At 50.5% G+C, this 22,667-nt stretch overlaps 7 protein-coding genes across 7 annotated transcripts; 3 read left to right on the top strand and 4 right to left on the bottom strand.

Annotated features, from left to right (window-relative positions):
- Window positions 1-3,418: 3,418 nt before the first annotated feature.
- On the top strand, window positions 3,419-5,385 carry BDP81DRAFT_322113 (uncharacterized protein; the record flags this gene model as incomplete). The annotated part of the gene is made up of 2 exons (XM_060584673.1): window positions 3,419-4,338; window positions 4,392-5,385. The coding sequence occupies 2 exons, from the start codon at window positions 3,419-3,421 to the stop codon at window positions 5,383-5,385; spliced, it is 1,914 nt and encodes a 637-aa protein (XP_060444258.1).
- Window positions 5,386-6,187: 802 nt separating this feature from the next.
- BDP81DRAFT_40474 (uncharacterized protein) lies at window positions 6,188-7,897 on the top strand. Its single transcript, XM_060588919.1, has one exon. The coding sequence runs from the start codon at window positions 6,305-6,307 to the stop codon at window positions 7,586-7,588; it is 1,284 nt and encodes a 427-aa protein (XP_060444257.1). The 5' UTR covers window positions 6,188-6,304; the 3' UTR covers window positions 7,589-7,897.
- A 170-nt stretch (window positions 7,898-8,067) lies between these two features.
- BDP81DRAFT_321511 (sorbitol dehydrogenase) lies at window positions 8,068-9,185 on the bottom strand (the record flags this gene model as incomplete). Its single annotated transcript, XM_060584618.1, has 2 exons — window positions 8,068-9,003; window positions 9,057-9,185. 2 exons carry the CDS (start codon window positions 9,183-9,185, stop codon window positions 8,068-8,070), a joined length of 1,065 nt encoding a protein of 354 aa, XP_060444256.1.
- A 742-nt stretch (window positions 9,186-9,927) lies between these two features.
- Window positions 9,928-12,289, top strand: BDP81DRAFT_430045 (uncharacterized protein). The gene is made up of 4 exons (XM_060590571.1): window positions 9,928-10,685; window positions 10,739-10,845; window positions 10,929-11,924; window positions 11,984-12,289. The coding sequence occupies exons 1-4, from the start codon at window positions 10,091-10,093 to the stop codon at window positions 12,104-12,106; spliced, it is 1,821 nt and encodes a 606-aa protein (XP_060444255.1). The 5' UTR covers window positions 9,928-10,090; the 3' UTR covers window positions 12,107-12,289.
- On the bottom strand, window positions 12,198-13,208 carry BDP81DRAFT_395217 (uncharacterized protein; the record flags this gene model as incomplete). The annotated part of the gene is made up of 1 exon (XM_060588045.1): window positions 12,198-13,208. The coding sequence occupies one exon, from the start codon at window positions 13,206-13,208 to the stop codon at window positions 12,198-12,200; it is 1,011 nt and encodes a 336-aa protein (XP_060444254.1).
- Window positions 13,209-14,524: 1,316 nt separating this feature from the next.
- Window positions 14,525-16,081, bottom strand: BDP81DRAFT_40446 (uncharacterized protein). Its single transcript, XM_060588909.1, has one exon. It carries the CDS (start codon window positions 15,978-15,980, stop codon window positions 14,574-14,576), a length of 1,407 nt encoding a protein of 468 aa, XP_060444253.1. The 5' UTR covers window positions 15,981-16,081; the 3' UTR covers window positions 14,525-14,573.
- Window positions 16,082-16,841: 760 nt separating this feature from the next.
- Window positions 16,842-17,829, bottom strand: BDP81DRAFT_490508 (uncharacterized protein; the record flags this gene model as incomplete). The annotated part of the gene is made up of 2 exons (XM_060595284.1): window positions 17,081-17,829; window positions 16,842-17,005 (listed from the first exon to the last, which is right to left on the bottom strand). Exons 1-2 carry the CDS (start codon window positions 17,469-17,471, stop codon window positions 16,842-16,844), a joined length of 555 nt encoding a protein of 184 aa, XP_060444252.1. The 5' UTR covers window positions 17,472-17,829.
- Between the last annotated feature and the right edge of the window lie 4,838 nt (window positions 17,830-22,667).

Genomic DNA, 22,667 nt, shown 5'->3' with positions numbered 1-22,667 from the left:
GGTCCCGGCATCGTATTACACACAACCTCCACGTGTGCTTGGTTCGCTTCTTGATGGCAATAGGGCGTCTTCTTTCTCTTCTAATCCCAACTTCTACCGTTTTCTTCTTTGAATCAAGATTCAAGCTGCTGGTCCGACAACAGATATATCTTACGATATGAAGCTTCTCACAGTTGCATTCAAGACCTCATGCTTGCCAAGTTGGAAGTCCGAAATGCCAATACGGAATAAGCACTCATTGCCAAGGCTCTTGGTAGGCTTGTATGTCTTGGGGCTTTATGTTGCCAGTAAGGATGACGGAAAATAAGGTGTGGATCGTCTTGGGCCTGCCGCTGTCTGGTAAGAGCGCGTTTAGCGGCCAGGACATCCGAGAAGGTGCTTCGGAAGTAGCCTCGCGGATGATACGGGAGTAAGATAGGTGATGGCCGTTTGCCTAAAGGAAAAGTCCAAGAGAACTCTGAGCTGGAGGCAACCTTGAACCTAGCCAAGAGTCCATACTTGTAGCCCCTCCTCCGAAGTCTTCCCAGGACACCTCTTAGCCTACAGCAAGGCACAATACTCAGGTGTAAGCATCAGCGCCGTCAACGCAACGAGATCTGATAACAAAACTTTTGATGAAGCTCTGCATTTGGCCAAATTCCTATCCCCGTTCAGAGTGAGATCTGGCCATGATGCCGTCGCGAGCGCGCCGGCGCAATTTACACGCACCCAATAATCCAGAACACGCGCCGTTGATGTTGTCATGTGGGTGGAAGCACTTGCCATACTTGGACCGGGATGATACCCTAGTCTGGGGTAATTCTCCTGAAAGGCCGGCATTTATATTAGCCCCAACAAGGATCCTAGGCAAACATAAATCATTCCACCACACACGATCCGAAATGAGCGACGAGTGAAGTCGCCCTGACCAGTCATGTCGGGGGAGTGGAAAAGGAATAAACGTGATGTGATTATAGGATAAATGTCTTTGATTCAACCTCAATAACCTTCCCACGAGAATCTGATATTGATTTCGCCCCGGTGGCCCAACCATGGTGTGAGGATGGAGCGTTGCTTGGATGTGACTTGCCAGTATAGGACTGGTCGCTGGACGGTATACCGCAAATGTTCTGTTTTCCAAAGTAAGCAGCACTTAGATAATGCCTCTTTTGTGACTTTTAGGAGAAGAGATCGGAATGTCTGGCCCCGCTGTCACATTTGATGACCTTGGCGAGTTTCAAACTTTCCAAAAACATCAACGCTTCAAACGAAGGTGAAGGCTGATGCACGATGAGCTAAGGTGATGGTTGTGAACCCAGCTTCATCGTTTTCGTCTCCCATGCAAGGCACAGATTTCTTGAGCTTCGTCACGCTTTGTCCCAGCATGTCCAGAATCTGCTCTGAATAATGTTGAACAATGCAGTTGAGTACTGTGAGAACTTCTTATTGAAATTTTGATTCAGTTTCATGGACCTAATGATGTTGCGACTGAGTTAGATTATGTCGTGCTTCAGATTATCAGGTGTCAACTTTTCCACCATTGATCGTATGATGTCTCTATAGAGCTTCGTCAATTTTGTTCGAAACAGTAGGAGAAACTCCAAGGTACGTGTTGGTATACACGTCAGCAGGGCAATCGTACGGTTGGAACGAAGGGTCAATAATGGTCTATTATTGCTGCGTCTAGAGGTGGAAGGAGGAGGTTGTGGGCAGAGCCCACGATCTCCCAGAAGTGGTATATAAGTGAAAGGGCCGTTTGTAAGTGCCCATAGGATCCATCTTTTCTGCCGACTGCTCAGAGATCCAACAGTACGAGATTTCTTATTTGTAAGAACTCACGAGTCACTATCAAGGCCTAGTAGAATATCGATGAGAAAAAGGTTTGAGGATGAGAGCGAAGCTTTACGGAACATGCCAATATAGATAATATGATCGAAATACTCACTTAGTATTGAGTTGGCTTGAGATTTCACTTATTAAACTGGCCATTTTAGCGACATAACACTTGACCTCTAAAAGAAATCCTTGGTTTTCTATTTCTAATACTACTACCACTACTATTGCCTTTACCCCAAAGCTTGACTTCTATTATACTTACTCTTATTATCCTTTCTTTTATTAATTCTTTACATGTATTCTATAAAGAACTCACTGGAAGTACCTTGAGAAATTAGTATTGAGAAGGATGGTAATATAGAGATCATTTTTGAAGACAGTCTTGACAATGAGAGTAGTGATGAGGAGAGTAATAACGATCTTGAAGGGAACTAAGGTTGTGTTTACAGGCGCATTGCTTAATTCCTACTTGCTAGCCACTGTAGCCAGGTCGCACGATTGCAAGAATGAGCAGCGTCTCAGAGCAAAACAAGCCAGATTTTCTGCCACTGAATGAGAGAGACAATGTCCTCATGGAAGATGGAAGATATCGCAAGAGTACGATAGACCATGATCATTAACAGTCCGATGTCTGGCCCTCCGGATTCCCAGGATGAAATAGTGGAGCACTGTATTGACAGCGCTAGCTCATTTTTGGAAATGGCAGAATTTGAGCCGTGTGAGAACCCTCGCTTAACCAACAGCCCCACACATTTATCCACGTGCATCTTCTCACAAACCCTGGCCGATTGTCACTGTGCGAAAAGTCCCCCCACCTTTCCAGTATGGCTCACCGCCCTCCTGCGTCGACTCGGCGCAACACCAGAACCTCCGCACACCCACTTTGGACGCGCACTCAGACAGGCCGTCCCGAATCGCAGCCGGAGCTTCTCCGACAATCAGCCATTCCCACTCAGCACCGCCCATCGCCTTAGGAGGGATTAGACCAAGGGGGCCATCGCCGGGCCCTGCTCTCTCTCTTTTTTTTTTTTTTTTCGAGATGTCATCGTCGTTGGCCGATCAGGAACCTCAGCCAGAGGAGCAGCAGCAGCAGGCGGATCACCAGCCCGACCCTCAATCCGATTCTCCTGCATCGCCAACTGCCTCTCAGCAAGCCACCGCCCACGCCTATGCCAGCAATGGACTCCAGGTCCTCCAAGCTGCTTCGGATGCGGCAGCTGCAGCGGCTATCCAGAATGTCCAGCATCATCTGAGTACTGTTGCAGCCGCTGCCGCCGCCGCCGATGAGCAGCAGCTACAGCAACAGCAGCAACAACACGAGCCTCAGCCTGCTGAGGAACAGCAGCAGCAGCAAGAACAGCTGTCGATGCCCTCGGCCGTCGAGCAGGACCAAGTCCAGCATCATCCACACCACCAGCCGCCGCCGCCTCCTCCACACACTCCGTCCCAAGCGCCGCCTCACCAGCTTCCGCCACATGCTTCTCATGCCTCGACAGTCGCAGGCGCCCCGCCTGCATCTCCACTGGCCACCGATGGCTCTCTCGGTGCCGTGTCACAGAGTGCCATGTCTGCCTTCCCTCACGCCTTCGCCCCGATGCCGCCGATGCCACGAGACCCGACAGTCAACCCGAAGCTGACCCGCCTTCGACGCGCTTGCGACATGTGCTCCCAACGCAAAGTCAAGTGCGATGAGGCCGGTCCGCCGTGTAGACCATGCTCCGAACTCAACGTCGAATGCACCTTCAAGCGAGAGCTGAAAAGGCGAGGACCTCCGAACAAACACGCCGAGGCTGCCAGAGCCGCTCGGAGGCAGAGAATCGAGCCTGGCATGGGTGGCTCGCCCACCACGGCTGCCTTCACCTCATATGGCGCTGCCGTTACACCTTCGCCTTCGCCGCACAACGCTGCGCAGGCTCTCGTTTCGATAGCAGAAGGACCGGGCCGTTTGGATGCAGAGGCCATCGCACCTCTCCCCATCCTCGAGCTCTTAATCGACGACTTCTTCACCTACATCCACCCGCTCGCCCCATTCCCTCACGAACCGACTTTCAGACACTCCTTCGCAAACAGAGAGGACAGAACGAACCCCGAGTTTCTTGGTCTTCTGTCGTCCATGATAGCCTCTCTGGTGTCTTCGTTTCCCCGGAGTGCAAGGCAGCATCTCAAGACTCAACACAGCACCCACCTTTTCCCGAGGGCGATAGTCATGATTGAGAGGTGTCGAGATATTGCCCTCGATACGCGGGGTCCGCGATGGGCATTGAAGCAAAAGACGTTGGATGATGCGGCTACCAGCTACTTCCTTGGGCTCGCGGCAGGCTACACTTTCCAAGTGCCCCGATTCCGCTACTTCATGTCCGAGTGTCTGTCTCTCATTCGGGAGCTTGGCTTTCACCGGCCCAAGCATCCCAATGAGCTTCCCACCTTTGGCAACGACAACTGCTCGCCCGATCCTTTACCATTCCACCATATCAAGGACCAGATTGGCAAGCGTATCTTTTGGTGTCTTCTTCTCGGCGTTAGGTAATCTTCTTGTTCGCCGTCGTGGAATCCATGTAAACTCACACATATTGCAGGTCTTTCTCGCAACTAGGCGCTTCCCATGCTGACTTGGTCATCGCCCCGTCGACTCCCGGACTGCCATACCCTGCCCTGCCCGAGAACGTCGATGATCTTTACATCATGGCCAACGAAATTGTGTATCCGCCGGAAAGCTCTGTCACACTTCTCACTGGTTTCCGATTTGCCGTCGACATTTACACCACCATGAACGCCATTGTCAGCGTTGAGCTCGTTTACGGGATGAGCACCCTTCCGTGGTCCGATCAGAGGTCGCTGCTGAGAGACGCCCTCATCGCCGCCAAGGACATCATTGACCGCCTTCCCCCTGAACTTCAGCTCAGTGCTTCTCACGAGCAGTCGAGCGGGTTCGGCACCCTCGAAGATGCCGATCTCCAATACGTGCCTCCCGCTTACCCCAGTAGCCAGCCTCCCAACGATGTTCGAAACGTGATCAAGAATCACCCCCAACGACGGCGGCAGCTTCAGTACGAGATTCAAAAGGCCAACATTTACATCTCTCAAATGGCCACGCGTTCCTTCTATGTCGAGCTGTACTTCAACTTACGCGACGTCCACGTGTCCGACCCCAATAAAGAAGAGCAAGTTGGGGATAGTGCCGAGGATGCAGAGGCTGCTCGCGTCTTTGAGTTGATGACGGCAGAGCGGGAGCTGATTGTGCAAAACCTCCTCCACGTGCTAGGCTCCATCTCACAGCGTAACCTCGAACCTAACGGTGGTTCGCTCATCAACAAAGTTCGACAAGTTGCTTCGACTCTCCTGAACGACGCCCCTGAGCGGAAAGGCCCAGTAGCTATGAAGTCGGAGGAAGCGCTCGTGAAGCTCATTGACGTCCTTCTCAAGCTTGAAGGAACCGGCCCAAGCGGCAGCAACATAGCCGGAGAGAACATGACACCGCAGGATGAAGAAGAGGAGATGCGCAACTGGGCTCATCTGCGCGACTATCAACAGCGCTTTGCTGCGCATGGTGATTTTGCTGGAAACATTTGATGGGCAATAGGTGGCGTCTACTTTCGCGAATGACGGCGACATCCGATTAGGATGTCTCAGTGTTTGAAGTATAGGAAGTCTCAAATTGGAAGGAAAGGAGCGGGTAAAAGTTGCCGTCGTTTATAAAATGACTTATAAGCTGAGGTAGAGAGATTGGCAGTTGAGGCAGCGGGCCGGAATTTCGTATAATGAAGATACCAAATCATTCGCATCAAAGCTGCCTCTATCTTCCACATAACGTATTCTTGTCTATAACGCCATCTATCTCTCTCTCTCTCTCTCTCTCCATCAATGACACCTCTGGCCCTCATTACCTCTTTTGCAGCATGACACGAGTGTGAATACATTACCGCTGATAGATGCCAGGATTGAGGGCAGGCTATGTCGAGAAGCTAGGGTGATGACAGCGGACTATTCCGACGATGGCAAAGATGATAAAGGCGCTTAAGAAGGCGGTTATTATGATGGTAGGAGCTTTAGGAGAGGCGAGTGCTCCTTCATCACTTCGCAGGCATCTTTACAAGCATTTCGCATGCATACCTAGGATACGTGACTTTGCATTGAGGGGGAAAGACGGAATGCAAGACAATCCAATCAAAGAGGGTGTTGTTACCAGACCGAAGCTGCATCCTGCGGGATGCCACCAACGCCGCCTTGGACCACCAAAAAAACCTTCAAGGTTGTAGCCTACATGTAAGCTTTCGCCAGCAGAGTCACATGTATCTCCGAATCACGTAGCACTCAAAGGCATACCGGAGAAAGCACCTGGCAATTACTAGAAGAAAACAATTTCCCACCTCCCAAATCCTGATCTCCTTCTAATCATGCAACCATCACACCATTCGAGATCCTAATCTTTACCCAACAACCTTACAACCATCACAAAGCCTAGAGGACTTCTATTGCAGCACTCACCACAATGTCTCTCTGCCAGAATCTCATCAAGCCCATGGTGGTGGATGCCAACGAAGGCCACGACCACACCCACACCATCGTCTTTCTCCATCGCTTCCCCGAATCTACTAGCGAGGAGGAGCTTCGTGGAAAGGTACTGTCCGAGAAGCTGACCATGAACCACAAGACCCTCCGCGAACAGTTTCCCTCAGTCCGCTGGGTCTTTCCCCACGCCAAAGCCCACGCGCGTCCGTGGAACAACCTCACGCCCGAAGACAGGGCCACAGTCGGGATGAAAACCGGCAGTCTCCCTTACATCGCCCAAATCATGCTCCAGGAATCGGATAAAGTTGGTGGTCTGGATCGTATCATCCTCGGTGGAATGGGACAGACTGCTGAGGCAGCTCACGATGCCATGACGTCCTTTCCCGAGTGTAAGATGGACGCCTATGATAATGCCGACGAGATGTCGTCGTTCCTTCAGAAGAACTTTCACCCCGACTGCACAAAACTCGAACAGCTGAAGCTCGCTGGATTCCTGGGTATGCACACCCAGGACCCCGAGATAACATCCGACGTCAAGAGCAAGGCCAACTTGTCCAAGGAAGTATCCACCCTGAAGAAGAAGATCAACGCTACCCTCGTTGCGCAGACCCCTCACAAGTTCATCAATGGCGGCTACAAGGTTCACACCAAAACCTGGGACGGCAGCCGCATCGACGACTTCGCCAGCTTCCTCGTGGCCATCGGCGTGGAACGTGGTCTCGATGCCAGGAAGAAGAGCACCGAAACCCTCATTCCCAAGAACCGAGACCCGGTCAAGAAGTGGGATCCCCGGGATACCCTCAGCGACGCCCAGAGATACGCCCAAGAGATCCTGGACCAGAAGAAGGAGAACGAGGAGATCAAGCGGAAGCTGCTCATCCGCATCGAGGCTGACAAGGTCGAGCGCAAGATCAAAGACGCGCGCGAGAAGGCGAGCCGAGGCAAGGTCAACTGCAAGAACAACTGGCTGAAGCCAGCGGATTCTGTCAATGTTCTTGGCGGAGTTGTATACCGCAACAAACTTTCTCAGGAAGAGGAAGAGGACGACGCCAAGGTACAAATGCCTTCATCCCGGCGCAAGTCAAAAAAGCCTGACGATAAGCAATCCAGCAGTGACGCTTTCGGCTCCACCCAAAACTTCCACACCATCGTTCCCAAGACGGAGTTCAAGGACAAGAAGATTCATCCGAAGAAGAAGCCTCGTTGCAAGAACAACAAGCCCCAGGGACGACGTCTGGGGCTTTCGTCGGAGCAAATCAATTGAGATCAGGTGAATCCGTGAGAGTTCCGCTGAGCCTCCCAGGGAAATGGCCGACAAGCAAGACTCGGGGTGACGACTATGAGATGAGATTCGCCATTGCGGGCTTGAGATCAAAGAACAGCCGGAGTCGCAGCCAGAGTGATGCAACACGCTCGGATTATCAAGGCCAACCTTGCGGCAAGACAAATTCCGTACTGACAACTGGGGCGGGCGGGCTGACACTAATACCTGTGACTTGAGAAGAGGGGTGGACAAGAAGCTCCGTGGACTCGGTGCCGGTAAATTAGCATGGCGAGCTTGCTTTCATTAATGATAAAATTGATTCATTGGTATTCCAAATGGTCTTTCGTGATGCAAAAAAACAAAATATCAATGACAGAGTCCGCGCTGAATTTGACTACTTAGAGAGAGCACGCGACAACAACCACACCCGGTGAGATTGAAAGTCTTCGCAGCTACATAAACTCAACCAAGGGCTTCTTTCAATCTTTGACACCCTCAATGAGATTCTTGACTCCTTCGCCTTTTGCAGTCTTGTCCCAAGCCAAGGTGGCCGTCTCGAAGGGTGTCACACTCGACAGCATCGCCTTAGGCTTCACCTTGCCCTCTGCAATGAGCGACAAAGCCAAGTCATAATCGCCAGATCCGTATCGGAAACATCCCCGGACTCTGAGTTCTTTTTCGGACAATACCAGCATGGGAACTTCAGGCTTGGCTTTGCCCAACCCAGCCTGGACGTAGCTCCCGCCGGCCTTCAGCAGAAAGATCCCCGTCTGGATTGACGACTGTGCTCCCGACGCCTCAATGACAGCGTCCACCCCATCGGCGATGCCTGCTGCCTCCAATAGCTTCGCGGCAACATCTTCACTCGTTGTCCCAGGCTCAATTAAGAATGTCTGGCAGTCGAGGAAGGTGTGCGCAAAGTCCAGTTTCGCCTGTATAATATCGACCAAGATGACGCGTCGCGCGCCAAAGGCCTTGGCCACGGCTGCGCAGAGCAACCCAATCGTCCCACACCCCGTCACAACGACATCTTGCCCGTACTTGATCTCAGCGAGACGCGTTGCATGGACGGCCACGGAGGTAGGTTCCACGAGGACCGCCTCCTGGAGGCTCACCTCGTCGGGAACCTTGTAGACAAAGTCCTCCGGTACAACAAAGTACTTTGTCAAGGCGCCATGAGAATCCGGCGGTGCAGCTGCGAAGGCGATCCTTTTACAAAGATTATAGTGACCGTCTTTGCAATTCTTGCAACGCCGGCATGGGAATCCGGGCTCGATGGCTACGCTGTCGCCTACTTTGATGGATGTTACGCCGGAACCGACTGCATCGATGGTGCCAGAGGCTTCATGGCCCATGACGATGGGCTTCTCGTCGCTTACTTTGCGCTGGAACCCTCCCTCTTTCCAGAAGTGCACCTGGTAGATTGGTCAACATCTGATCAGCTGGGATGAAGGGATGGTGGACATACATCGCTGCCGCAAACGCCGACATACCGGATCCTAACAACTACGTCGTGTTCGTTCTTGAGAGTAGGAGTAGGCCTGTCGACAATCTTGGCGGAGCCTGGGCCATATAGAAACCAGGATGGGTTTTGCATTCCCGCGGTCGCCATCTTGCGTATGAACTTGTAACGGCTGGGGCTGATGCAAGATGGACTGCTAAAAGACAAATGGTTTCGACGTCACTTCTGAAACTCATAAAGACTTCAAGTGAGTTATATCAAAAAGCTGTGTTTCTTTAGGATCTGATTTGCACCAAAGTACTCCATGTACTAATGAAAGGCATCTCTCCTCATTTCAAGTGCTTCAGTGCCATCGGCCGAGAGTCGTCCGAGGCAGCCCTCAACCAGTGACGTATCGCCTTGTCATAGGTTTGATTGGACATACTACATCTCATTTCACGTCGCGAATGTGGCTTTAGGTAGTCTTCGGATCATCGGCCTGATGATTATCAAACGCCCGAGTTGAGTGACTTCCCCAAAATCACGACACGGCCCGTGTAAACAGTTGCGAACTGTGACAAAATAAAGAATAAAACGAGTGTTCCAGCGAGACCGAGTGACCCCTCACGCCCCAACGGGCTGTGTCGCGCCGTCATGCAGCAAGCCACTTTGGTGCTTCCAATAGCTACAGCTAACATTTGCGATGTGGATTTGGAGATGGGCCATGTTGGGGCTGTCAGGGAGGGGTAATCTGACACGGCCCGTTGGGTCTTGATGACTTCTCGATGTAATTGGCCGTGATCGATGTGATGGACGTGTCCATCGGCCGACATAATGCAGGTGACGGCGGGCCGTCTTTTTTCGGTTTCGGCAATCAGATTCCAGGATCCTGCATGAAGCTCAAAAGTTTGAAGCCGATCGCCAGAGCTACCCAGGTGCGGACTAATGTTGTCCGGTCATGCTCAGCTGTCATTTGAAGCCCAACATCGTCATTCCAGTCTGTCGTAGAGTTTGTGCTGGCTTAAACGGCGCAGGCCTGGTTCAAAAGGGATAAACTCCTCATGGCGAAGAACGACTATACCATCAAGCTTCCTATTTTGAGGGAGCCTACTTCAAAGACACCCGAAAACGCACGAGAAATCGTCAAGAATTGGATACAGGCTTTTGAGAAAGTGCTTGCCAACAACGTACAAAACGGCCTCTCGACCGTGTTTCGCGAAGATGCCTGGATACGAGACTTCCTTGGCCTCTCATGGGACTTTCGAACCATCAATGGCCTCGACGAAATCACGGCCTTTTTCAAAGAAAATCAGCCCCGGGCTGGTCTCCGCCAGATCGTCCCCCGGGAAAAGGGCGCTTTCCAGCCGTCTTTTGGGGACCCGGCGCCAGGTGTCCATTGGGTGGAAAGCATGTTCGACTTTGAGTCCAGCGTTGGCCGTGGTAAGGGTATGGTGAGACTGGCGTTGGAAGCGGATGACACCTGGAAAGCCTTCATGATCAATTTTACTCTATTGGAATTGAAGGGCTTCGAGGAGAAGGTGGGAGTAGATAGACCTACCGGTCATGTCGACCCCAAAGGCGGCAACTGGAAGGAGAGACGCGAAAAGCAGGTGGAATTTATCCATGAGGACCCTACTGTCTTGGTCATCGGCGCTGGTGAGTTGCATACGATGGTGGTGGTCATACGTTGCTGACCTGCATCTTGTTAGGACATGCTGGGCTCAATATTGGCGTTCGTTTACGGAATCTTGGTCTCCCGACTTTGCTGATAGATCGCAACGAGCATGTCGGAGACAGTTGGCGCAAGCGATACAGAGTCAGTCTTTCTGATGAGTTCACTGAAACTCTGAATGGGTGTAATGAGACGAACGCTTACCTTGAAATTCATCTCAATTGCAGACTCTCATGACCCACGATCCGATCCAGTACTGCCATCTCCCCTTCATCCCATTTCCCGGAAATTGGCCCCAGTTCATGCCCAAGGACAAATTGGCAGATTGGCTGGAATCCTACGCAAAGATGATGGAACTCAACATCTGGACCAGCACCAACATCGAAGGGACAAGCTACAACGAACAAGAGAAGACCTGGACCATCAAACTTCGTCGGGTGGACGGCACCCTCCGCACCCTCAAGCCTCGACACATTGTTCTGGCAACTGGCCAGGCCGGCGATCCCATCACTCCCACATTCCCCGGACAGGATGACTTCAAGGGGGTAGTATACCACGGAAGCCAGCACCAGGATGCCTCCCTCGTCGACAATCTCTTCAACAAGAAAGTGCTCGTCGTAGGCTCCGGCAACTCGAGTCACGACATCTGCCAGAACTTTTATGAAAATGGCGCGGCGCAGGTCACGATGGTCCAGAGGGGCGGCACCTATGTCATTACAGCAAGCAAGGGAATCTTTGTGATGCATAAGGGCATGTACGAAGAAGGCGGCCCGCCAACCGAAGACTGCGACATCGTTGCGCAAAGCATTCCGATTCCCGTACAATTCGCGCTGAATACGCACGGTATCAAAGCCATCACCGCAGTCGACCAGGAGCTGCTGGACGGTCTGCGTAAGGCGGGCTTCAAGCTTGACTTTGGGCCAGATGGAAGCGGTATCTACCGCAAGTACATCACTCGCGGTGGAGGATACTACATTGATGTTGGGTGCAGTCAGTTGATTGTTGACGGCAAGGTCAAGGTACACCATAGCCCTGAGGGGATAACTGGCTTCACACCCACAGGTCTGGCGCTGGCGGACGGCACGACTTTGGATGCCGACATTGTTGTGCTGGCGACAGGGTATGATGGTATGAGGTCGAGCACACGTAACATTCTGGGAGACAGGGTGGCGGACCGGGTTAAGGAGTGCTGGGATCTTGATGAGCAGGGCGAAATCAACTCTGTGAGTTTTTATACGGTCGCTACAAATCTTGACAACTTACCTTGGCTAACATTGGACAGATCTGGAGAAGCAGTGGTCATCCGCTGTTCTACTACATGGGTGGGAATCTCGCCCTGTGTCGCTCTTATTCGCGCCTCTTGGCACTACAGATCAAGGCTGTGGAAGAGGGTCTTTTTGTTTAGATGTAGAGGATGGAAAGAGTCGGGCTGAAAAGGTTCGGGATGAACTTGACATTTATGCATAGGCGAAGACCAGGTTAGACAGTTGACTCCTTCATGTCTCGATCACCCATACTCGCAAAGCCTCGTAAATATCGAGTGACAAATACTGTAGATCCCAAAACTCACCCGGAAGCGCCTTCAACCTACTGACCCCTCCGTATCCCTCAGTACCAGCAGCCGCCTCGAGCACTTTGAGCAGCTGTCTCGCAAGCGGCCACCACCTCTGCCCGCAGATTCTGAGCCCATAAATCAGAAGCCACACCTTGTTCGGCGGACCCAGGCCCAACACACGGTTATATACAATGTTGAAGCGTGCCGCGACAAAGACGCAGTGAATGATATGAGGGTTCGCCGTCTCGAGCATGCCATCGCCCGCACCGCGTATGACCTTGATCATCTCATCGCAGCTAGTCAAGCAGCGCTCCGCGGCATCTTTCCAGGAGTGCTCGCTCGCCGTGTCATCGTCGGGGAATATGAGTCGTTGATGGAGGGAGACGACGGCGCTGTGAACAGTGCAATGGATGAGGATTGTATTCGGATGGCGGGATGCGGCACCGTCAAAGAGGTCGGTATGAGGTGGTGTCCGCACTGTCAGCATCTGCCCAAAGTCTCTATGCCATGTCATTAACCTTTCGTAAACTATGGTGCAATCCAGCTTTCGCTGTTGCAGATCCGATACCGATGTCGTGTCGCACGGCTGTTGTAGAAACTGGTTCACATGCCACATCTCATTTATCGCGAGCCGAACGAAGAGGGTGAAGGATGACGGTGCTTCGGGGTCACCAAACTGGTACATGGAAACGATGGACTCGGGACACCGCCATATTTCTTCGTCGCACGGAAGACTGGCTGTCGGTAGCGGCTGGGAGACGGAGAGATGCCAGGCGGATCCGACGGTCGACGCCGAATCCAGGGCCTCAATGGTCCAAAAGGCGCGGATCTTCTCTTCTTGCTCGACGGCTGTGGCCGGTAGTGCGAGCATGCGGGAAGGGATCACGGATGGGAAGCCGTAGTTCATGCAGTTGTGTGCTACCAGATCGCGGAGACCTAATTGCGTGCTCATTCTGGAGTTGGGAGTGTTAGTCAGTTCCGTGGCATTGGGGCACTTGTGATTTCGGGCGGCTACCTTTTGCACAGGGAAATGAGGTTATAGAACTCAACCATTCTTCCGCTTCCGTACTCGGCGATGGCAAGGATGAGTAGGGCTTGTAGTGTGTGAAGAGATAGGTGATGGATCGCATGTAGTAGAATCTGGTCTCCTAAGTGTCGCCGCTCGTCCTGTCCTCCACTGCGTTCGGTGTCATCTCCATGAGCGGCTCCTCTATCTGTGGAAGTGACGACGGCGGTAATTGCTTCAAGCACAACAGTGACCGGAGTTTCACGCTGCCCAGAGTACTTTTCGCATGCTTCCATCATAGTCGGCTCGTGTAGTATGGGAAACCATGAGTGGTGTTTCTGGAACCTTAGATTGCAGGCTTCGGTGACTTTATCCTGTGATCTTCTGTTAATAGGGCGGCTTGGAGACGTTGCCGCGACACGACTGCCCAGAACCTGTCCATTCGACATCGAGAGCTGTGAACCAAGGCCAATTGCGCTGGGCGGTGCTGAAAGTCTCGAGACTGTTTCTGCTCCAGCCCCAACCATCAGATATCTGGACCCATGCGGATCAATATTCCCCTTGAAAGCTTGAAACTCTCTCTCGAGGCAATCTAGACGTTTCTCTAGCTTCTCGAAATAGCCTGCCCTCAATCCCGGCGTCTTTCGAGCGGTGGTGTATTCGCACTGCAAGCCGCCCTTGGAGCAGAATCCGCATTCTGGTTTGATGCGATCGCATCGAACTTTGCGGTGTCTGCAAACTAAGCATCTATTTATTATGTAGTTAGTCAAGTCCGTTTCAAGCTCTTGTTGCTCTAAGTTGAGCCGAGGGGAAGAGAAGCGCTCACGGCGTCCGACTGAGGTTGGGTGCTCTCGGGGATGGAGTCATCTGGATGTTTCAAATTTTTTCAACTTTTTCTCAATCTTTATTTCGGAATCCCTATGAAAACACACCAATCTAGACATGAGAGACATAGATGTTTCCTCTTGTGCAGGTAAATGACGATCATTGAAGTAGACATGGCATAATAACGGCCAGCTTTCTCTGGCGTGAGATTTCTCTGCACCGGGCCCTGCGCCGATGCGGGGCTGGCGAGATACTCTAACAACGGGTGGCTCGGTGTCATGCCTTTTCTGTCATCCAAGTATTTTTCTCGGAATATGCCCCCGGAAGAGCCAAGGAGAAGCAGTGATGCCATTAACAGAGAGAGAGAGAGAGAGAGAGCATCGGTAACAAGTATGTCGGCCCGAATGGAATAGATGTTTCCAATGTTTAGAGAAATTACTTGGCTTTATTCTCACTTGCGTCGCTATAAAACCGAAATGCCACCCTCTATGCCGAATCTGCGTAATCCCAGATGTGCTTCTCTACAAAGTCAATGGCCTTCATATCCTCATTCTCCTTCTTGATCTCCATCACCCGCTTCTTGTATTTATCGTTGGCAAGCACCTCGTCAACCCCCTTAGCAACCTGCTCTGACGTAGGGCGACCAGTCTTGAGATTGAAAGCAATTCCCGCCCACTGACCTCGCATAGCTACCTCGGGCTTGTCTTCCGTATCCCCTCCAAGCACCATTGGCACTCCGTTCACCACGCCGTGCAGGAAGCCTCCATACCCAGCATTCATAACCCAAACGTCTGCGTGCTTGAGCAGGGCATCGTACGAGAGGAAGTCGATGACCTTTGTGTTGGCCGGAATCGTAAGTTCCTCGGGCAGAGTCGCGCCCTTGACACCCAGGATAACGACAAGGATGATGTCGTCGCGGTGAGCCAGGCCTTGTATCGTAGGGATGATGAGATCCGTGTAGCCGGTGGCGATGGTGCCCTGTGTAACTCCCACAATCTTCTTGTTCCTGGCCGTGATCTGGCTCCACCATTCCGGGTACTTGTAGTTCGGGTTGATGGGCTTGGGTGGCAGACATCCCGCGTACTTGATGGTGTCGGAGAGATCCGATCTGGGGTATTCGAGGCTGGGCGAGGACATGTGCAGGGTAACGTCGTAGCTGTTCTGCCATGAGTCGAACAGGCATTGCGTCAACTCGCGTGTACCACCAAGCGACTTGATAACGTCGATGTACTCCTTTGTCGCCGGACCAAAGGGGCCCATCGGGCTGAAGAACATCTCGTTGAGGAGCTTGTTGCGGGCCCGGCCTGACTCGGTTGAGTCGGGAGGAAGACTGGTCCCAAACGGCCCGGTATCGATGCTCGTCAACGCGATGGGGACAATGTTGATGTTGATAACGGGCGGTCTCGTGGTGTACCCCTTGGGCAGAGGTGTGCCGTACATCATCGGGGTAAGGCCCATGTAGAACGTCTCGTGGATGATGACAACTTGCTTATCAGGGTGCTCGACACGGATCTTCTCGAGGGTCTCCATCAGGACATGAAAGAGAGGTGTAACAGACTTGATGAAGACGTTGCTGAGGTCAGACATGAAGCGAGCAATGCCAGGGGGGGTCTTTCTGCGACTAGCTGCTATCTCGGGGTCAAACATGGGCGGGATCGTAACGTGCTGGGCGCCGATGCGCTTGGCTTGAAGGTGGAACTCTTCGCCGGCCATAAATGTGCCCTCGAAACCGCGTTGGATCATCTCATCTGCGATCTGGAGGAGGGGATACGCGTGTCCTGTTGCAGATGCCCCGCAGAAGACAAGGTAAGGACGCTTCTTGTTGCCATCGCTGACACCATTGTTGGCCGCTGCTTCGGCAGCCTGAGCTACAAAGTCTCCTGACAGTGTCATGGTTTCGGATGATTTGTCTCGTCTAGAAGTTGATCAAAGATGACTGCTGTGCGTGAAGACAAACAAATTGTTACTTCCAAGAGTGAGACGAGGGAATCATTGATATGGGCAGCAGCATCCGTTGATATATATGGACAAGAGGGTTACCTAGTGACGACGCAGAGCGCGGGGAGCTTCAACCCAGGCCTGCAACAATGCCGTTACTCGTCTCGGTGAGACTCCCATCCGTACGCGCGCCGTTACGTCGAATAGTCGCCGGGTTCATTGCCTACAAGGCTGCATCGGGCCGCATTGCGAAAGGGAAATCTGACAGCAGATTTTAGTCCGTCCGTCAAACGGCCGTCCTGCCTGTCTCTTAGCCTCAAGCTTGTTGTATGGAGCTGTCAAAGAGGTAGTCAAAACGCACTAGTTGTATCGTACAACTGTATCGTAAGGCAGCGAGTCATTGTGAGATGCCATACAACCTGTGTCCATGTGGAGAGAAGTCGGTGAACTTCGTTGATCAACATTGCATCGGCGTCGGCGAACAGTTAAAGGCCGCGCCCAGGGACGATGCTCGCGCGCGCGGCATGATGCACAAGCAAGCGAAGAATGCGACCGTGTCGTTATTGCAATATTGGGGCTCGACCATTGTGTCCAGTCCGCTTTGCTGGACCATTCTCAATTGTCTTGGTTCGCGCGGGCGCGGGCGCCCGGGGCCAGAGGCATTCTGCATATTCCCCCGTCATCAACGTTGTTTCTCGAAGCCAATGTTTCCGTGTCCTTTTCAGATGCCAAACGCCCCAGCCATTATCGTGACTCTTGTTGTCCCACCCACAATGCATGCTGCAGCTATCCAGTGCTACCTGACGCGAGGCCTGGTTAAGCGGTCCCTTTTCCCTTGCGGTCGCCTGCCCGGGCAAACAGGTCTTTGAAGCTCCAATGCCTCCTGTCCGAATCGTCGGATGGCCCGGAAGAGGGGAATATTGAGAATCGAGAGGACGACGAGCTCGATTTGGCGGAGCCGTAGACTTCAGTTGGTCGTCCTGGTGAAGGAGCAGTTAGGATGTGTTCCCACTTGAAATGTCCGCAACGCAGACAACAAGGCGGCAGCAACTTACTAATGTTTCCAGCCCCTCCAATCCCGTATCCTCGAAACTGGCGGTCTCTCACCGCAGTCTGCTTGACATCGTCCTCCTCCTCGTCGCTACTAGCATCATCCAAGCTCTTCCTCCTCCGCACCGGCGCCACTGTGCTCCCAGCCACGCCCGACTCGAACTTTGCGCTCGCTGGGCCCCCCGACCCATTACCGACAACTGGGGATGGCAGCTCTGGGGCCACTGACGGCGTGGGTCGCAGATTCACTGTGGACACGCTGCGGACGACGGCGAGTCGGCCCTGAACGCGGACGCGGTGTCGGCGCTTCTTCGCGGGGATGAGCTGGTCTGACTCTGGGTCGGGTTCTCCCGCGTCATCCTGGGAGTATCGGCGCTGGTTCGAGAAGGGAAGCATCGTGGGAATTTTAGTGAGGCGAGTCGAATTAGGGGTAAGATCGGCGAAAAGAGGGTTTTCGGGGTTCAAGGTTGCGGGTGCGATAACGCAGTGCTTTGGCCAGCTCCCGTCGGGATGGACACGAACAATTAAAGGCCCCCTGGAAGACTAAAGTAACGCGATTGAAGGCAGGAACAAGAATCAAGACAGCGGCTAGGTTTGAATGAATGGACGCAACGAGGTGACAGAGTCTCGTCGCACAGGAGGCGGGCGGTGGCGAGGAACTATTTCATCAACTAGCAGCGCAGCGACAGTATATACATACACACAAACAAAGTCAAGAAGAGAGCAAAGGAACTAGAGCGTCGCATCATGAGCGGTAGAAAGGGGGCCCAACTACGGCAGACTGCAAGAGGCATTCCGCCAAAACACTTTTTTCATGCGTCAAAGCAGAAATCGAATTTTACAGTCACCCTACCTCCGATTATTAAGCTTTATACTAGTAAAATATACTATAAATATGGTTTATATAGAATTACGGCTTAAGATATATTATTGATTAAGTTTATAAGACCGCGTACAACGGTATATAAAATTATATATTATTATAAATTATAAACTATTATAAAAACTCTTTCTTCTTATTATACTTTTATTATAAAGATAACTACTGCCTTTTACCCTCTTATAGGTAAAAGTCACTTTTTATTTAAGTTATTAAACCAGTGGCTAGCTTATAGACACTATGGTATAGACCTACGATAACTTCTAGTCTCTTTCTAAGATGTAACTGAACTAATCAACCTTATAACGCCCCCTTTTAAAGCAATCCTCTGGCACGATAGCTTTAAGAAGTAAGTGATAAGACTCTTATAAAAGAGTATTAAATGATGAATATTTATATAGAAGCAAGAATATATGAATATAGGGGTAGTTAAGCGTATATAAAAAGGTTAATAAATGTAAAGAGAGTATATAGTTAGATTACTATATGAGAAGTTGCTTGCTTAACGAAAGGTCTAAGTAGTTAAAAAGATGCCCTTATATAGGCATAAGATCCTCCGACTAGAATATTCCATTGCTTATTAATTATATCATAATTAATAAGCATAACTATACGTAAGTGAATGCGTAATTGTAATACGTAATACCTTTCAAGTAAATTCCAGCGCATTCTATTATCTTCCAGTGCCTTCTTTCGCTCACGTAAGCTTACATGATCAATCTTGCTAACGTAATCAATATTTATATTAATCTATAACTCTTATAGATTAATATGATATATAATATGCTTACGTAATATGAATAATAAGGCAAATAATAAGGTAAAAGATTTACCTTTCCAACAAAAACTGCGTACAACTAGCAGTTATCGCCTCCTCGTCGTCGATAGGTATGAAAGTTATGACTTTGAGATATATTACAAGGAAAGCAATATCGTTATACTCTATATGCCGGCCTATTCGTCTTATCTACTTTAGCCCTTAGACGTTGGGTGCTTTGGGCCACTAAAGACGGCTTATAGTTGATAAATTGAGGATAAGATGCGCCGGGGTAATATATATATTACGAAGGAGGACTTCTTCCCTGCATTTCATAACGTTTTTACGCAAGCCCTAATGTTAAAAAAACATTTAGGGAGGCTTTAGAGGGGCCGGGCTTGTTCCTTTCAGTGCCGAAAGTGTGCTTTCGAAGCTTGATGTCAAGTTACATACTCCAATACCCCCAGGGTCCCTACCAACAACACCCCCCGCGTGGACTTCTTAGACACTAAATAACCCAACAGAGGCCTCTTCTCAGTCCGAACTCATCAAAAGGAGGATCTCCCGCTATCAGAATAGCTCCCTAACTTTAATTATTAAAGCTATAGAGCATTTATTAAAGGGAGCGCGGGGATTTATGTACCAGATTGCCTTATTAAGGTCGGAGGTCCAGATCCTCCGGGAGGAAAATAACCTACTTAGCCGACGCAAGAGGGCTAAGAAAACACGTCTTAGACAAGGAGGAAGTCTTACTGTAGCTGAGGCAGAGGACATTCAGTCGTAGAGAGAGGCTACGGCCCAGATTAAGGAGGAAACGCGCCAGAGTAGTGGTCGTCGGCCGAGGATAGAAACAGGTCAACGGCGATGTGGCGTCTGCGGAAACACTGGCCATAATGCGCGAACATATCAGTTTAATAAAGAAATATCTGAGGAATAGGATTCAGAGTAGTTTCAATTGAGTTTATGTTTTTAGTGTTGCTCCTTAGACAGATTTATAATGTGATTATGGTTAGGTGGGCAGCTCGCTTACCAAGTACGTTACCTCTAACCTCTTAGTTTTTTTATTGGTAGATTATAAATATTTATACTTGTAATTGCATAGTTATATAATTAAGTAATTATATTATAAATAAAGTAAAAAGAATAAAAAGTAAAGTAATATAATATAACAGTATAGTATAACGAAATATAATTGTATATAAGTAAATAGGAGGGCGTAGGCGAGTTACTTACCTCTCTTAAGGAATATTAGGTTGGGTAGGAAAAAGAGGAAATTAATCGGTAGTGGAAATTAGTAAGGAGGTATAGACCCCGGTGGCTCTACTTTTACCGCCTAGTTAATTACCTTTACGTGATCTACGGCCCCTCTGGTTATAAGACTAAGAGGTTAGAGGTAGGCAAAAAGGGAAAAGGTAAATAAGTTGGGGTACGAGTTGGGATAATCAGAGAATCGATTGTATTGATGATTATTCTATGATATGGTGGGAAAGTGTAGTCTATATATAATACAAATATCACATGTAATCACATGTAATCACATGTGGTGCTTAAGTCCGAGCATTTATTATTAAGTTTATACGGGCATATGTGCCTGTCGGCGCTTTAACATGTATATGTAAAGCGTATTTACGTTCGGGCTGTACGTGCGTACAAAGCGTTGTATTTGAGTAGATACGTACTTCGGTTGAGTGTTACGAGAAGGTCAAGGCAACTAACCGTGGCACAAAGCAAAAGCTTCGATAATGATGACTCCGTATCATTTTCCCTTGTTCTGCATTATGTGGCTACGCGCTCACAGTGACAAGTTGCGGCGGGCGTAACATTGAGCCTCTTACTACCATGTAACTTCTTAAGTACGTAACTCTTATAGTACTAATCAAGTATAAGTTTTAAAATTTTTAGTAAATATTCTAAGTATAAGTAATTATTATTATATTATACGGGATTAGTAATTATATTTATTTATACGTAGAGTACGTATGGTACTTTAGCGTACTTAATTGTACGGCTACCGTAAGTCTACTGAGAAAAAGTGTTTTGGCGGAGTGCCTCTTGCTATTGAAGTGCGGAAGTGGAATTGGGCGGGTATGTTCGGACTAGAGCGAGCAATCTGGACCCATAATAATCTGGGTGAGACCAACTAATAAAAATGTAGGAATCCAGGTGCCTCAGATGAGGGATATTCCTGGCTGCATCTGGAAAGGAGAGAACAACATAGACAACAATATGATCACTATTATCCACAACACTTGCAGTCTGCCGTACCCAACGCTCATATGTTCCCCAGGCGAACGCCTCAGCCCAGTCCAGCCGACAATCCAACACGAACTCGCCCTAAGCTAAGCACCAACTTTTAATTAGATAAGAAAGCGGCATGCTTAGGGTTGATTGCGCCGCTTTGCTATACGAACACATGGTCACCACGCTGATTTCCTTCTGTTAAAGCTTCCAGCAATCAAATCTGCACAGCTCCTTCGCCTTCCTTCGGTGTTCGGGGGCGGACGAAGCAAAAAGTCCCCCCCTCATTAACTCATTAAACCTTGTATGGGCGCGGACCCCTGGCCGAGATGGGGGCTATGCTGGAAATAGTCCAAAGCAAAGAATTTTGGGGTGACATCGCCGGGAAGCCAACTCGGATTTGCACCAGGGCCCGATGGTGCCCTGTCTCCCGCCTCAACCAGGTTGCCGGCTGCTTCGGATTCTAGGGTCTCGAGGGACTCGGCTTGTTGTTCGATCAAGGATTAGTTCTCACCTCACAGCCATGGTCTATGGAATAGCATTCGATGGCGCCGTCAAGCACTGTTGATCCCGTTCGGGACACGGCTTTCAAGTGATGATCAGATTCCCTCAACTCAATTCATATTCTTGTCACGATCATTTGGGTGAGCTCTGGTTTTGTTGAACAAAGGAAGGTTATTATTGATATTACATATTACATGATTATCAGTCTTGTGTTCGCTTAAGAAACGTCCTGCATCGCGACTTGCGCAGAAGAAACCAGCGAGTTTCGGAACAAAGAAAGGCTAGAGGTGAGATATCCATAGTAGACAATTTCATGGTGATTTTTTCCCCCGCAACGCCTTCAAACATAGGAAACCCCGACAGAAGAAAGGAAAGAGTGCTGTAGAAGCATTTGTGTGGACTATTTCGCGGCCACGTTCACCGTGGCGACGCCAAAGAGGCGCAAGTTCAGGCAAGCCACAATGTTGGGGCCCGTCAAAGACAGGTTCAAACAATCCGAGGCGATGCCGTTGGACAAGAGGCCGAGTGAAGTTACGCAGGAGATGAGGTTCGGCGCGCTGACAGTCACTGCCACGCCACCGGTCGCGTCGACGCCCAGGTTGACACAGCTCTGTGGTAGCGTCGTGATACACTGCGAGGCCAGCGAGTTCTGGATACACTGCGCGTACGTTTGTGTTTTTGCTCCAAGGAGGCTGCCCACCAGGTTTCCAACGTCGCCAAGGACACAGCCCAAGTCTGTCGCCACGTTTGATACTGTGCTTCCCAAGGCGCTGACGACGAGGCCTGCCTGGCAGAGATTGATGTTGGCGGTGATATCCGCAGGCGAGAGAGTGATGTCCAGTAAATTGCCGCAAGCTGCTGGAGCGCGGGCGCAAGCTGTGCTGGAAGGACATAATACTGTATTTGCCAACCCAGCCACCGTTTGACCGACTGGTAACCCGAGTGCTCGTTCGAAACAATTGAGCACAGCCGATCCTCCTTGATTGGTGATGCTGGATATGATACAGTTGCCCGCTGTCGTGATGGAACCAAAGACTCCAAGGTTGGCGAAACAGATAGCAGCATTGGTCTGGACATTGGCCACGGTCTGGGTGGATGCCGCGAGGTTGGCGCAAATTGATGGAAGTCTGGTGAGACACTTGCCTGACAAAGCAGTCTGGATACACCTTGCCGAGTTGTATCCCAGCGCGCTTCCGAGAAGACCAATAGTTGT

Source organism: Colletotrichum phormii (genome assembly GCF_030913505.1).
Source record: "Colletotrichum phormii strain CBS 102054 chromosome Unknown BDP81scaffold_12, whole genome shotgun sequence".
In the NCBI taxonomy this organism is placed as follows: domain Eukaryota; kingdom Fungi; phylum Ascomycota; class Sordariomycetes; order Glomerellales; family Glomerellaceae; genus Colletotrichum; species Colletotrichum phormii.
Note: the sequence above shows the minus strand (reverse complement) of the source record. Positions and strands in the feature narration are given on the sequence as shown.